The sequence below is a fragment of the Electrona antarctica genome (assembly GCF_951216825.1).
Source record: "Electrona antarctica genome assembly, chromosome: 3".
Taxonomy (NCBI): Eukaryota; Metazoa; Chordata; class Actinopteri; order Myctophiformes; family Myctophidae; genus Electrona; species Electrona antarctica.
The window spans coordinates 35,617,854-35,633,629 of record NC_136808.1 but is presented as its reverse complement, the minus strand read 5'-3'; the positions used below and the strand labels follow the sequence as shown (position 1 = coordinate 35,633,629).

General features: G+C 42.8%; 2 protein-coding genes across 4 annotated transcripts in view; one reads left to right on the top strand and one right to left on the bottom strand.

Moving 5' to 3' along the window:
• pkma (pyruvate kinase M1/2a) overlaps positions 1–8,258 on the top strand; it is a 25,395-nt gene extending 17,137 nt beyond the window's left edge. For 2 of the 3 annotated variants that reach the window (XM_079496107.1, XM_079496105.1), the window contains exons 6-11: positions 284–554; positions 1,031–1,181; positions 2,310–2,462; positions 4,824–4,990; positions 6,047–6,228; positions 6,772–8,258. In XM_079496107.1, the coding sequence (XP_079352233.1) occupies positions 284–554; positions 1,031–1,181; positions 2,310–2,462; positions 4,824–4,990; positions 6,047–6,228; positions 6,772–6,878 (1,031 nt within the window). In that variant the 3' untranslated portion in view covers positions 6,879–8,258. Of the gene's footprint in view, positions 1–283; positions 555–1,030; positions 1,182–2,309; positions 2,463–4,195; positions 4,363–4,823; positions 4,991–6,046; positions 6,229–6,771 lie in introns of all 3 variants that reach the window. The other variant, XM_079496106.1, reaches the window with a different exon arrangement.
• On the bottom strand, positions 7,100–15,776 carry dhdh.2 (dihydrodiol dehydrogenase, tandem duplicate 2). Its single transcript, XM_079496108.1, has 8 exons — positions 15,624–15,776; positions 15,059–15,170; positions 13,670–13,833; positions 12,651–12,903; positions 10,491–10,615; positions 10,141–10,291; positions 8,425–8,773; positions 7,100–8,379 (listed from the first exon to the last, which is right to left on the bottom strand). Exons 1-7 carry the CDS (start codon positions 15,714–15,716, stop codon positions 8,664–8,666), a joined length of 1,008 nt encoding a protein of 335 aa, XP_079352234.1. The 5' UTR covers positions 15,717–15,776; the 3' UTR covers positions 7,100–8,379; positions 8,425–8,663.

Genomic DNA, 15,776 nt, shown 5'->3' with positions numbered 1-15,776 from the left:
CCGTAATGACAGTCTGACCAATAGTATGTCTAAACTAAAGCAGTCTGTTGGAGTTGGAAAGCGTCTCTTTACTTTTTCAAGGATGAATTTCGAGCTTATAGATCTGTTCTTTTCACTTTTCCTGAAATGGGGCTCAAGTGGCTATGGATGAATTAATGGCATTCTGGAAAATGTAGAAAACCTCTAGCACAAAGTGAATTAAACACAAAATACTTAATATGTTGAATGTTACTGGATTCATGATAAATAAAGTCTCTGATGGTGGATTTTTTTTTTTTAATAGGCAATGACTACCTGATGTGTGAGATTGAGAATGGAGGCACCTTGGGCAGTAAGAAGGGAGTGAACCTTCCTGGCGCTGCTGTGGACCTGCCTGCCGTTTCGGAGAAGGACATCCAGGACCTGAAGTTTGGCTTGGAGCATGGAGTGGACATGGTCTTCGCCTCTTTCATCCGCAAGGCTGCAGATGTCGCTGCAGTCAGAGCCGTGTTGGGGCAGAAGGGCAAGGACATCAAGATCATCAGCAAGCTGGAGAACCATGAGGGAGTGCGCAGGTATGTGTGTTTACCAATGCACAGGATATGATGTAAACCAACTCCTCGATGCTATTTAGAAGGTGTACCTATGGGACAAATCTATTTTAGGTTCTAGGGCAGAGGGAGGCGGGATGGGGTTGATGGAGCAGATGTGTCTGCTGGTATTATCAAGTGGAGGGTTCTTTCTTTGGTCTGTTTGGTTGAATTAACTTCTCTGACACCTCCAGCAAGATTCCAGCAGTGAATTCTAGAATGACACCTACTCTTGAGCAGTGGTCAAAACACATCCACAGTACCTTATCCTGACTTTGGCTTGCATGCATCCCACAATATCCTGTACATATTTATATTTGCAACATATGAGCAAAGATAACCGCACACCTTCCACCCCACAGATTTTCAATTGTGCCCAGGCTTATTTCAATGTATCTAGTCTTTCTTATTTGACCCTTGTTTTGAAACCCTGCCTAAAACCTTCCACACCTCATCTGTAGGTTCGATGAGATCATGGAGGCTAGCGACGGCATCATGGTTGCCCGTGGTGACCTGGGTATTGAGATCCCAACAGAGAAGGTGTTCCTGGCACAGAAGATGATGATTGGTCGCTGCAACAAAGCCGGCAAGCCAATCACCTGCGCCACACAGGTCAGTTCAGTAGTAATGATATTTGAATAATTACTGTTAATAATAATTACTGTTAATAATTACTCGGTCCTGCTAATTTTCCCTCTACACTAAATTTCTTTGCTGATATTTGCCAATATACAACCTCAGTATGTCTTGTTGTGACGCATTGTGAGGTTATAGACCTGTTATTTTTGCATAATGTTTGTCCCAGGATAAGACTGCTAGGGTTCAATTGGTTAAACTAGCAGGGGTGCAGGGCCGGTCCTGAGCAATCTGGCGCCCCAAGCAGGATTTTTCGCTGTCCCAAAAATTTAGGAGACACTGTGGAGGCACTGGGGGGGACAGTGGGTACACTGTGGAGGCACTGGGGGTCCATTGGGGAGGCACTGTGGGGACACTGGGGAGGCTCTGTGGAGGCACTGGCGGGACACTGGCACTGGGGGGGCACTGGGGGGACACTGGGCGGACAGAGTTGGGACAGAGTAAAAAAAAGAGAACTGCTTCGTCGGCCTGTAGGAAGAACCGGGCCTGCAGGGGTGTAACGGGTGGGTGTGCTCTTGTCAGATTAGCTAGCTGGCTGCACATCCGCTAACCCTCTGCGTTGTGTTGATGGAAAGAAGGGACCACTCGTTGCTGCTGATTGCTTCTTTACTGGTAGTGGCCGGTATGAGAGTGCAGTACGTCACAAATGCACAAAACTCTGAATATGCAGTCCACATACAAGGTACAACAGACTCTGGAACCCTCTCAGTGAGTCCAGCATGTACTCAGAAGATTTACACTTTGCATCTACTGTAATTCATTGTGTAGCATCACTATTTACAGCAAAAGTGCATTTCATGTTATATGAAATATGAGGACAATACAGTTGACCACACCCCAGTTCCAACGTGCCAATAAACACAACTAAATAAACATACCTATGTCACAAAATATATGCACAAAACTCTGAATATGCGGTCCACATATACAGGGTTCAGCAACAGATTTTTTTTTTTTCCCCCCAGAATATATTCACACATAAGACACCCCTGCATAAGGATTTTATGTATTGTCTTGTGCCTTTTCAAAGATACTTAAGATGACCTAACCAAGCATATGTGACATAATATTCAAACTTCAACACCGCCTCACTGCCAACCACAGATGTTGGAGAGCATGATCAAGAAGCCCAGGCCTACCCGCGCTGAGGGCAGCGACGTAGCAAATGCCGTGCTGGATGGAGCTGACTGCATCATGCTGAGTGGAGAGACCGCCAAGGGAGACTACCCAATCGAGGCAGTACGCACACAGCACATGGTGAGTGACACACCCCACCCAATTCCTTTGGTAACATTAATTCGCACATCATTGCCTCATTGAAATGTACACTATTGGTTTTTTTTTGACAATATAAACAGACAATCAAGTCGGTATTCAAGCATGAAGATTTTATTTGACAGGTTGATCTTCCGTTAGTCCTTGACATGGATTTGCATGGCTATTTCTTTCTCCTGCTTTTTGTTTTGTATGATGGTCAGGGTCAGCAATTTGTAAACCTCCTTTTTACAACCGTTAACGGCAGTTCCTTTTCAATGAAGAATACTGTTAAGGCGATAGAAGAATTTGCATGGATGAATAATGTGGCTTATGCTGTCCATAGCCCTTCTGCTCGGGTCCATCCTAACCTCTACTCACTGTATTGGGCTCCTTGCTATTACTAACCTCACCTCACCAGGCTTTCCACCTCGGAGGAAAGCCTGGTCTCTGTTCCAAAAGTGCCGTGTGGAACGGATGATATTGTTACGTCATGTTGTATTGTTTTGTAGTCATCAGGCAGGAACAATCAAACAGAACTTCCTTTTCCCTCAAACCGGAAGAATAACAATAAAAGCTCTTGTAGCCTGTAGCTTTTATTGAGAAATCGGTTTGAGGGAAAAGGAAGTTCCGGAAGATTAATGACGACAAAACAATGCTACAACATGACGTAGCGATATAATCCGCTCCTGACCGGTTCATGAACCCGAAATGGAATGGTGCCCAGGCTATGCTATTCCTGCAGTCATCCTGGTTGCATCATGCAGGAGTGACTCAGCATTAATGTGCATCTAGGCCTCAGCAGTATTGCAACTTGAAACCATTGTTTCATCAGTACTGATCTGAATCCATACAGTTACACAAATGTAGGGATGATATGATGGTGTACCCTTATGTAGACTAACCCTCCTAAGTCATGTAACATTTTGGTTATCCTATCTTAAAGGGATAGTTCATATATATTTTTGCCTGCGTCCCATGGTGGGAGTTCTGCTCTTTTGTTGAATATTGAGTAGTTCATTTAAATTGATCCACAAACTAGCGTTATTTGTATTGCTGACCTATTTCTAAAATATTAGCGCAACCTTCGTTCAACGTTGACCCCTCTATCACATGGAACAAGTATTTCATACAGCTTAAGTTAAAAAAAATCTGAACTATCCCTTAAGTCATTTTTTAACATTTTGGTTATCCTTTCAGTACAACCTTTTTTCTAAATCTTTCACTTGTTTCCTCGACTGTATTGCATTTGCATGCAGTTTGTGCGGCATGACTTGACAACCTATATTGGCTTCATTTGTCTGCTTCATTGCAATCAGTTTTACAGCCATCCAGTCTGAACAAAATCAAATTGGATGGCATGTTTTAGAAGGTCATCGCAGCAATGAAATTGCCATCCATCAGCATTTTATATTATACCTAAATGCATACATACCTTTTTTTTTAATCAAGCATTTTTATATGTTTAATGGTTCTGTTTTGTCCCACTAACTGTATTCTTTACTAAAACCTCTTCATTTCTTTTTCTGGGCCATCCATTTCCACCTGTCTATCACCTTTCTTCCCATCCATCCTTTCTCCTACATTTTCACTTTTCAACCATTCACCTCTTCTCTCCTCACTTTTCCACCATCCACTCCTCACTTTTCTACCACACCTCCTCATCTGTCCTTTATCCTACTGTACATTTGTGTGCCTGGTGTGGGTTTTGGCATCTTGCTCCTGGCCTGTGCTAGATCGCTCGTGAGGCAGAGGCAGCAGTGTTCCATCGCCAGTTGTTTGAGGACCTGCGCCGCGGCGCGCCACACTGCACCGATCCTGCCGAGGCTATCGCTATCGGCTCCGTCGAGGCCTCCTTTAAGATCTTAGCTTCTGCCTTCATTGTGCTCACTGGCTCTGGAAGGTAGGCAGTCGGGCTCACACAACTAGCTGGTCCCAGAGGACACAAACGCAGAGAGACCTGAAGGTCTTGTGAGGTGGAGAGAGTAGGGACAGGTGTAGGGACCAATTGACTGACCTTAACTGGAAGGGAATGCCAAACTGCTTAGCTTGACTATTGGGTAAATCCAAACCATTCTATACTGCTATACAATAGCAATATATATATGTTCACCATAACTTTCTGGACTTGATTCAGGCTAAACCGACAGAGCGGTACTGAGCCCTTGCTCAATGTCTCTTGGCATCACTCATGAAGACATTCCATGTCCAGTAGGCTATGTTAAGCAGGTGTCATTCCCTCCCAGTGAGTGACTCCAGTGTGTGTGTAGTGGTGGTGTGTCTGAGTGTAACTTGCTGCTACCCTGCCTACCCTACCCTGCCCTCCCTCCCTTCCTCGGGTCCATCATACGCACACACGCTCAGATTGCACGGGAGGCGGAGGCAGCCACCTTCCACAGGCAGCTTTTTGATGGGTTGAGGCGAAGCAGCAAACTGACCAGAGACCCTTCGGAGGCTGTGGCCATAGGAGCTGTTGAGGCCTCCTTCAAATGCAGCGCCAGTGCCATTATAGTTCTAACCAAGACCGGCAGGTAAGGAGATGGAAGGTTGGGGGAGAGGTGAGGATGGGACCTCGGTCCCAGGAGGTGAGGTGTTCACAGATGCATGCCTGTCCACTCCCACTATTAACATGGAGAGAAATGTACCTGCATGATATCAGATGTTGTCCCTCCCCCGTGTGTGTGTGTGTGTGTGTGTGTGTGCATGTGGGAGTGAAGTGCAGCACTACACAGGGTGGTTTAATTGAGAAGTATCTTTCAGCATCATGGTGGTTGTGTTCAGTCAGAGTCTCACACTGGAAAGAGATGCACAGTATTCTAGTACCAGGTAGGCTGGAGGATTGCTGGGTTTACACTAGTGGTGACAAAGCCACAGGCTACAAGTCCTTGTCAATGGAAACCACACTACAAAATAAAAGTTGAGCTTGAGTCTACGTCAAGCCTAAATCATGTTTTGTTTCACCACCTTCACTCTCCTCCTCTTTCCACAATTACTGCTTTGTTCCATTTAAAAGAAAAACAACACTTGGCATCAGTCGGTTCCCTTTGTAAATGAAAATGAAAAAGGATAGGGTTAAATATCAGTGTGGCTTGAGCAAAACTAACAGTTTTGTAGTTTTTGTTGCCACCAGTGTGAACGCAGCACAGAACTGTATAGTTTGTGACATTAGTCTACAGTGATGTGGTGTTCACCTGGGTTTCATCTTAATATATCATGCTCAATAGTGGCCATGTCTTTCCAGAAAGCTGGTTATGATTATTTATTATCACCAAAAATGTACTATATAAACGAGATGAAGCACTATTCATCAATATTATGTTTGCATTGGCTAGTTTCAAAGCGGATTAGTTGAGATCTCTAATCAGCGATACTGTAGGTGTGCCATTTAAAGTTATACACTGAAAAACGACCTTGTGTATCTATTTTGTCTAGTTGTATATCTGACACTGGAATTAAAGCCTTAGTATTTGTCCTCAGGATTTGTCTTGCCTGTGCTCTACTAATCAATTTGTCAAATTGTCCTGTTCATTATTTATAAAATTAAAGCTGAAATATTGTCCTAATCAGTAGTGTTTGTTGTTGTGTAGGTCCGCCCACTTGATCTCCAGGTACAGACCCCGTGCCCCCATCATCGCCGTGACACGTAACGCCATGACGGCCCGCCAGGCCCACTTGTACCGTGGCATTTTCCCCGTCTTGTACAACAAGCCAGCCCATGATGTGTGGGCAGAGGACGTCGACCTGCGCGTCAACTTTGCCATGGAAATTGGTGAGACTTGATATTTGACAATGTACACATGATGACATGAACCCATCTGGTACAAGTACAACCCTACCCGACCTAGGGGAGATACTGGGGTACATGATGAGTGAGACGCCTCGTCCCAGTAGCTCCCAAGACTCACACGGCGACAAAGCAATCTCGGCCTATACTGTTTCATTAACATCCTGTAGCTTCAGGGTGGGCTAATGGCAAAACGATAAACAAGGGGAAAGTAAACCATGAGCTACTTGAATAATCGAATAAACCAAAAGGATGCTACTCATGTCTGCCATACGAGGGCCTACTTTTTTCAGAAACCCTGTCATGATGTACCTGGCATATAATGAGACTTGCACATTTACGTGTGCAATCCTGACAAACTACATGTTATTTAGAAGTATAGTAGGTTTGATGTCTACTTGCTGACCTAGCTACTTAGTAGCACATACTCTACTTAACTCAACCACTTGACACTGTCGCTTACTCCAACCATGCAATTTATGTCCACCAGATTGTCCCGTCTGCTAAATGTTGTTTTTACTCCTCTAGGCAAAGCGCGTGGTTTCTTCAAGGCAGGAGACGTGGTCATTGTGCTGACTGGCTGGCGTCCTGGCTCTGGCTACACCAACACCATGCGTGTGGTCCCAGTGGCCTGAACTCTGTCCACACGGCAGCCCACTGCTGATCATCCCCTTATCTGTCTTTCATAACCACCACCCTGTACCCCCCCCCCCCCCCCCCCCCCCCCCATCCAGTCCACCACGACACACATGGCCCTCCTCATCCCACCATCAGGGCTTACAGACTCCAGACTTCCAACCAAGTTTAGGCAACTTTAGGTAATAATGCAGCAACAAATCTGTTCAGCCCCCCCCCCCCCCCCCCCAAGAGCTGCGGGTGGTGGCTGCTAGTCCGAACACAATTCCAGCTAAGTGTTGTCGTTATTCCTTTCCATCACTCTCAACTGACCCCAATCTTCAGGGCTTCAGTTTTTGTACACTCATTTCATCACCACAAAACTGCTGTATATCTACTCAGACAAACCGTATTATTCCAAGACAGGCCAGATGTATGCTTCAGAGCAGGCCGTCTGTTTAGGTGGAGTTGTTGGGGGAGAGGCGAGGTAGAACTAAAGCTGGCACCTGCACTTCTGTAACTGTAAAACATTTGTTTTGTTTACTGAACACACTCCTCTCTGCCTACAAAGCGAACAAAGTGGTGGCTTAAATGCGTCAAAGGGCTCTTCTTAGGGCCCTGCCTCTGGTCTCCTGTCACTCTACCAAACCGAACCCTCTTATTGACTATATTCACGCAGCGGCCATTTTGTTCTTTCATTTTGTTCTAATGGTCGGGTTTCCCCATCCCTCAAGTATGTAAGTAACACTGTGTGAATATGGCCAATATTGGCTGTCTATGTATGTGGTTATCTTATACCAGCTTTCACTGTATTTTAAGAGTATATCTTGTAAGTGCACTCCCAATCTACTGTAGACAATGTTGCATTCTTCTGTATTATAGTTGACCTTTTGTGAATGTGGATTGTTTATTTTTGTTCTGGGCATCCAACACTACTTATATTTTGTCCAACTCTAGAGAAATGTTAGTTTTGGATGTCTGTGTTACACAGGTCTTTCAGTGCAGTTAACTTTTATTTGTGTTGTGAAGTATTCGAAAGCCCTTTACATGTATTTACATTAGGATAATATCCTACAAGTTTAAGAGCTATAGTATGTTCTATGGTTCATTAAAGTTGATGTTATGAATGAGCACTTTTAGGGTCTTTCTTTGGGGACCAGAGAGGGCGTGTATGTATATAACCCTGTCCCTCTTCAACCAGAGTGGATAATGGATCGCTATCATTGCTCGCTCTCTCACTCCTGTCTGTCGGTGACCAAGCTGTGTGTCTTAACTTTCCACCTGCTTTTGATTATGATGCAAGGCTATGAGGTCTAACATAATGTAAAGGGTAATACAATACTTAAACATGTGGTGTACTGATCTGTCTGGATTTCCATCAATAAAAGATGAGCACTTAACTTATGTCCTGAACGTGTCTTTAATGCAATTTTTATGAACAATGGGTTTTGTGAATTATGGGTACAGTGTATACTTTGCAATAGTCAAAACTTTACTGCTAGAAAAATGCATTTCATTGTACTAAAAGTCGTATTTTTTTATTTTTATTTTTACAAATGAGCATACTGTACTTACTTTTCAGTTGTATGGTGTATATTTACTGTACCAAAAGAAAGGCTCCAGTCTGAATTTTCACTCCAAGTTACTTCATCCACTTGGACCATAAATCTGCACTCGGAAGTAATTTAGTTTTCTTTACAAGGAGGTCACAGGTGTCTTTCAGTGTAAAATGTACTTGGGTGACACAGGGCAAACGCATCCTCCCCAGGACCGAGCCCCTCTATCTGTACGGGGGGTGGTGAGTGTTAATGGCCGTCCTGTTGGTACACCACTCCCACCTGCCGACGAGCCTCATCTTCCAGCTCAACCAGTAGGAGAGAATCTGCGTGTGACATGCCTGGGCTCTCCTTCATCCCTACAGGAGGAGGAACGGTTACGGGACACGTCAAATATCATTTGGCCATTGTAGTACCTTACAACATTAATCATCTACATTGGGGGTCTTCAACGTTTTTCAGTCCAAATATATGAAATGAACACTCGTAGATGATCCATAGATTTGTTTTTTATAAATCTTTGATTGTATTTTCAGACAATCATTTTAACCCCTAGAATAGGGACGCTAGGGTTCAAGTGGTTAGCGGAGCCCCCTGTTAAAGACTGATCTACATGAATGATGTTGCAGTGAGTCAGCTATGGCTAAGCAGATCTTCAGACACTTACTGCCCCAGAAACTAGCTGTACCAACAGGTTGGCGATACTGCAGTATCAAATGTCCAATGAATGGACTAAGCCTTGGGGACGATTTCCATAGTCAGGCTGCTGAACAGGCACTGTGCCATGTCAGTCTCACATGCTCCATTACACAGGCAGGCACTATCACTTTATGTACTGTATACACAACTGTACACTATTTCAAACATATTTGATATCTGCTCATAGAGTGTGTGTGTGTGTGTGTGTGTGTGTGTGTGTGTGTGTGTGTGTGTGTGTGTGTGTGTGTGTGTGTGTGTGTGTGAAAGAGAGCTGGGTAGCTTGTACAAAACTAGAAGCAGTGCAGTGGGCAACAGACGGCACTGCTCTTTTACACCTGTAAACTTGTGATGTGATAAGTGTCCTGATGCCACCTTGTGGTGACTACTGCGTTGCAGGCTGTGCTTTTTGATTGAATTTATTAACAGATTGGACAATTACAGTACAACTCAATACAAAACTGTTAACTGTGGACGACACCATAAAGTATTACACTTTACAATAGGGCCCACCATGTTCAATTTATCATAACTATTAGAGACTTACAAATATACTCTTCTATATAGCTAAAAACAGGAAATCATTGAGGTAAAAAAAAAAAAAACATACAGTGAGGGGAAAAAGGTGGGGGATTCAGGTTTTACGGGGGCCAGTTTCGAATACATAGCAACTCATGCATAGCAACTTATAATATTTATCTATGCAGCAGACTTGGCTAATTAAATGCCTTAACACTTCTGGGTATTCATATGGGGATTCAATTCACATGGGGATCAAATGCATTTATTCATCTGATTATTACTGTATTCAATTAAATGTGCTATATTAATAGAACAATTTTTGCACATTCTTTGATGTCCATTACTACATAATACTACTACTATAGGCCACTGCTGAATTTATATATGCCGACTGATATTGAGATCAAACAAAGTGCATCTGAGTTGGGATGTACAGCCAGGGTCTTGGCCAAAGTATTTCAGTAGAACAAACTCGGCTTGCCCAAGCTCTTTAAAGATTACACAGTACCTTTGAGCAGACACTGTCGAACCTCCTCAGCCTCGTAGCGCATCCCAGTGCTGTTAGTGAAGTTGAGCGGCAGATAGGGCTCTGGTAATGGGTACTCTGTCTCCTTCCCGTTCACTACTAGTGACGTAGGGCACCACATGTGGGCAGGGATCTGCACAAAGTAAGTGATTTGTTTTATTGGGTGTATTCTGCCTGTTGCTTACGCATCTCTTATCTTTGTTCGGGTACATGCCCGTTACATGATGATTCTAAAGGCTGTTCACAACAAACACTATACAGAAACTATGAGGATATCGTTTCACAAGAGTTGTGTTGTGGTGGGCTGAAACCTGCCTCCTGCTGTGACCTACCCTGATGGTGCCCTTTGTACCAGCGATGATGGCATCATTGGGCATCTCCATGGCAACAGAGCAGGTAAACACTGCCATCCTGTTCCCGGAAAACTTCAGAGTGACAACCATGCCCTCGTCCACTCCTAAAGTGGCATACACACATACAGTAAGACCCACAGTTAAAACAGAGTTCCACACAGCTGGACACATACAATACCGAAACATACGACACTCAGTGCTACATTCGGACAGTTTAAAGTCATACTGTATTGTCTCACACTACCCCACATGGACTGAGAAACGCAACCCAACATATTATTACATATTGTAACCTCTTAATGCACCGTGTAAACAAGAGCTTAAACCTGTATTATATGCAACCATGTTGTTGTCCACAAATTTCATTCCAACAATTATATGGCCTCGGCTGGAATAACCCCTGGCCCTTGGTGAGAAAAGGTTCTGTTTTAAAATGTCTCTCACTTCTGGTACAAGGAGTAAGCTGAATGGACCCCAAATAGGTAACCAGTTTACTGGTTAACCCATTTAGGCCTGACCTCAAAATTTAAAAAAAATCTTCTAAATCCTCCAGTTTTCTGAAATAAATATTTTTACGATTTTTCAAAAATAGCAGACCTACAAGCTCGTAGTTCCCCTCATTCATTCCCCTTAGTAATTCATTCTGCTTCTTTAAATCAGCTGCCTCTCCAGGTCATCTCTCTTCACACTCATTCGCTACGAGCCATCTCATCCACGCCCTCATTCCCACAGTGCAATTCAGGCGGCCTTCTTAAGCAGCCTCAGCTCACAAAAGCTGTCAAAGCAGCTCGTTTAGCGTCTATGTGAAAATTTCCCCCACCTCCCCGGCCTCCTCCCTGTAGTTCTTAGTCCAGGGGTTATGGGATATTATTGGATTGTTTGCGATTGTGTTGATTCATTGTGTTGAATCATGTGCCGAGTTATTACTGTGTATTTTGCTCATGGAATTATTGTATCTTTGGCTCTGCTCTGGGGGGGTCGTTGATATCAGAGCTGTGTCTCATCGGTGCACAGATAATCGGAGATATCAAATGTGACGTCAGACCTGTGTCTCGGTACACAGATTATCTGATATCACATGAGCAGAGCCACACCGCCATACTAAAATGCAATAGCTTTGCAATAAATGGTTTATGGTCAATCTGAGCTGAAGTGTCTCAATGAACTCTATTTATGAACAACCTATGTCATATAATCGGTTCATGAATATAAAAGAACAAAGACATATCACAGGTTGTCTTCTAATACTTGCTTTTCGATGTGCACAGTACATCATTTGATTGAGGCAGGTAGCGTTTCTGTCTCTGAGGTATCGCGAGATTTGGTTGCCAGACAGGAAACGATGGATAGTCTCGTGACTCTTGGCACGTTCAGAAACGTACTTTGTGCTCTTTAGATACCTCTATGAAATTACACAGTACACATCGAAAAGCAACACAGCATTCAATGTGTTATATGTCTGCTGATATTTTCCAGAAGCGATTATTGTACAATGGTCTCAATCATTCAGAAATAGTGTTTGTTCATATGCTTGTCCACTTGGCTCCATTGACTCCAATGTGTTGTGATTTGCAGGGTAGAGTAATTGACATTGGTGACATTTCCTTTCATTTTCACTCAGTGCTCTGTGTGTGCTGTGACTGTGGCCAAGATTGTTTGTGGACTGTATTTTTCTTTTATTATTTTGTGTCGTGAGAGTGACGGACTAGAACAGAAAATAAATATTGTGATGAACTGCACTGAAGGTGCGGTGTTGAGCACACGGCTAAAACAATAATTCCCGTCAACTAGGGATTTCACTTCTAGTGATTTTACTAGCTGACTAGTTGCCTAGTTTACTAGTCGACTAGTAGTAGTAGTCGACCTATTATGTTAAAAATATAATAATAATAATAATAGTAATAATAATAATAATAATAATAATAATAATAGTACATTGGTGACTATAATCTAGCATTCTAGCTGATCGTTTTTTTTCTTATCAACTAGTCAAATAGTACCAGCAAGGTCAACTAGTGGATTTACTAGTCAACTAGTTGAATAGTCGACTAGTTGCTTCAAGCCCTACCGTCAACACCCAGTAGCATTACAGTACAGTAAAGGACTTTGTCACTTGCTGGCCCCTTTATATATATTTACCTGTGTCCAAGCAACCTCCAGTGGCTTGGATGCACTCTGGCTTCTCGCCATTGTAAACCATACATATGAACTGCAGGCAATAGACGCCGATGTCCAGCAGAGCCCCGCCACCCAGTTCCTTCTCCACGGCTCTGGGCACGTTCATGAGGGGAACCGCAAAGTCTGCCCTCACCATCTTCACCTCGCCCATCTCCCCCTGGGCCAACAGCCTCTTGATCTCTAGAGAGGCTGGGAAGAACCGTGTCCACACCGCCTGGGGTTCAGGAGAGAGAGACAAACAGAGACTGAGGTACTGTCAGTCTGTCACTACTGAAGGCCTGTCACAATTATTACATAATCGTCCAATTGCATTTATTTGAGATAATCGCAATTCTTTTTGCATAATTGTCAAAATCACACCCGTGTGAAGTGAAGGGCGCTCTTATCAACAACATCATCTACTTTCTGGCCAATCACAATCTACAAGCTTAAAACCCATCACTTCGTGACACGTTGTAAGCTTGTAGATCAGCTATACTCTGGGTGCTCTTTTATGCAGGAGTAGAAGTTAAAATTGCCCAAAACATCTTTGAAAGTGAAATATCCCTTTAAGCGTAATTTATACTACATCATACAACAGTGTGTCTTGCCGTCAAGAGCTGATCTTCATGTGATGTGTTTGTGACGCCGCCATAAAACAGATTATAAATTAGACTTGACATGGCACGGGCAAGCTGGTTTATCACTCACTCCAACAATGCTAATATAAAAACACAATAACTACAACCAAACTTAAAAGAACACTGTGTGTAAAATGCTAATTTAATCTGATTTTTACGCAATTATACTACAGCATGCATGTTGTTGAATAATTTATGTCATGTTAATTTAGCATCAACAGTGACAACATATTTGTACTATTGTTTAGTACTATTAAGCTAAAACTTGCAACACAACTTGCAATTTGTCTGCAGACTAATACTCAAGCCAAAATGATAATAATATGAACATGACGGGACTTTAGTTGACGCTCCATATACCTCCATCAGAAAGACGTTGTTCGTCTTGGCACAGGCCAGCATCTCCTTTACTTCTGTGGAGTTCATGGCCAGGGGTTTCTCACACAGTACGTTCTTCTTGGCATTCATAAAGAGCAGGCTCACACTCCGATGGTACGGATGGATGACTCCCACATACACCACGTCTACAGTACACACAAAGTACCAATAGTTACAACAACACAATCTTATTGAAGCAAAACCTGATGGTAATGCTACTAGGTCCTCAGGTCCTCTGATAAAGGCCTTCTGTCTATTCCAACTACTAGACTCAAAACAAACGGTGACCGTGCATTTGCAGTGGTTGCCCCCACTTTGTGGAATGCCCTGCCCTTTGAGCTAAAGAATGCAGAGTCTGTCGACGGTTTTAAGAACTTGTTAAAAACGTATTTATTTCGTCAGCACTTTATTTTATGATGTATTTTTTACTTGAATTATTTGCATTTCAATGTTTTACCTTCTATTGTTTTTTGATGTTTTTTGATTGTTTTACCTTGTTGTACAGCACTTTGTAACATTGTTTCGAAAGGTGCTCTATAAATAAAATTTACTTACTTACTTACTACTAGTACAATGACCCTAGCTCCGATCTGAACTGCTCCCTCCGGGTGAGGTTCCAAATGGGGCTACAAACTCTTGACAAGCATTCTGATATTACCAAAGCATTACATACAGAATGATACAAAATAATGTATATTCAGAATCTGTATCGGAAACAAATAATACAAACAAGACTAGGAAAAACATAAGCAAAATGGGAAAAAAAGACTTTTACTGTCTGGCTACAGTAAAAGCACAGCCTGTCCTTTCTGGGCAGCCAGGTTTGTATATGCCGGCCTTTCTTGATGGCCAGGCTGTGGTCACTGAGTCTGTACAATGTTATGGTTTTTATCACTTTATCAGTCGCCATGCTCAAATATTCTGCCACTGTGTATTGTCTATTTAGGGCCAGATACAGTAGCAATTAGGTTTACTTTGTTGGTTTTTGTTTCAATAGTTTTCGTAATTTTGTTTGTTGATTAATAATTTGATTGGGTCGGATTTGTTGGGGAATGATGTCACTGTCCTGGTTATTGTTAGCCTGGCATTTCCTATGGAAGATTCATCTGGTTTCCAGTCTAGGTGATTGAAAGAAAAGCACTTGAGCAGCAATACTGGGAACCAATTCTGCCTTGAGAGATTACTTGAGCACTTAATGGATAGCCTACCTACTTATTTGAGAGCTAAATCAGCCACTTAAGAATATTTTACAAATGTATACGATGTGAATTGTCTGGATATTATCATCTCCCATTTGCCACCACCCTGAAGCTTTTCAAAAGCAAATGTTTGACAGTTGACAGACACTGTCATAAGTGTCATTTATTTGACCTATGTCTGGATCTCTGCTCATCTCTTCATAGCTGCCATAGGCTCGTGGGATGCTGTGCTTCTTTGCAAAGTCCTGCGCATCCTGGAGCTTGCGAGCTGACACAGCCACGATCTGTAGTAACATGATGCAATCCCACTTGTCATTCATTAAGTCTAGTAAAGTTAATTATCCTCCAGAGTAGGACGATCAAATCCAGATTGTTATCTAAACTACTGTCCATAAACCGTACCGAAAGTACAAGTTTGACATAGTTTTTAATTGTCCTTAAATGCATGGATACACTTTATTGAACAAGTAAAAGTACTTCTATTATAGAAGTATAGCCAGCCTAAACAAGAAGTATTCTTTATTTATTTGTATGGCAGTAAGTTGCTTCTGTGGCTGTAGGGGTTTAGATCAATACTAAAAGAACAATCGTGCATTTACAGTCCATCGCGAATGGCGGAAGCATTTTAGTTGCTGACACACAGGTCTGCGCGCAGCAGCTAGCTATAATCGAATCAATGCGAAATGAAAATGTTGCACTGAATGCACACATTAAGTCATTAAGTAACAATACTGTACCTGATGGTCCTCGGGAGGGAGTGTTTTCAAGGCCACTGTAAAATCATGACTGATTTTTCCGGCACTACAGATTCCCCACCGGGTTGCTGCCATGTTGGTGTTGGTGTTGGAGTCGGTGTTGTAGCCTAGTGCCTTTCACAGACCACATGCGGG

Bases quoted from the DNA above. Each gene is read 5' to 3' on its own strand.
- dhdh.2 (XM_079496108.1), bottom strand. From the start codon at position 15,716: ATGGCAGCAACCCGGTGGGGAATCTGTAGTGCCGGAAAAATCAGTCAT. The intron at 12,904-13,669 runs GTATATGGAGCG...CCTGAACCCCAG, and splicing joins ACAACGTCTTTCTGATGGAG to GCGGTGTGGACACGGTTCTT. The intron at 10,292-10,490 runs GTAGGTCACAGC...TACTTTGTGCAG, and splicing joins GTACAAAGGGCACCATCAGG to ATCCCTGCCCACATGTGGTG.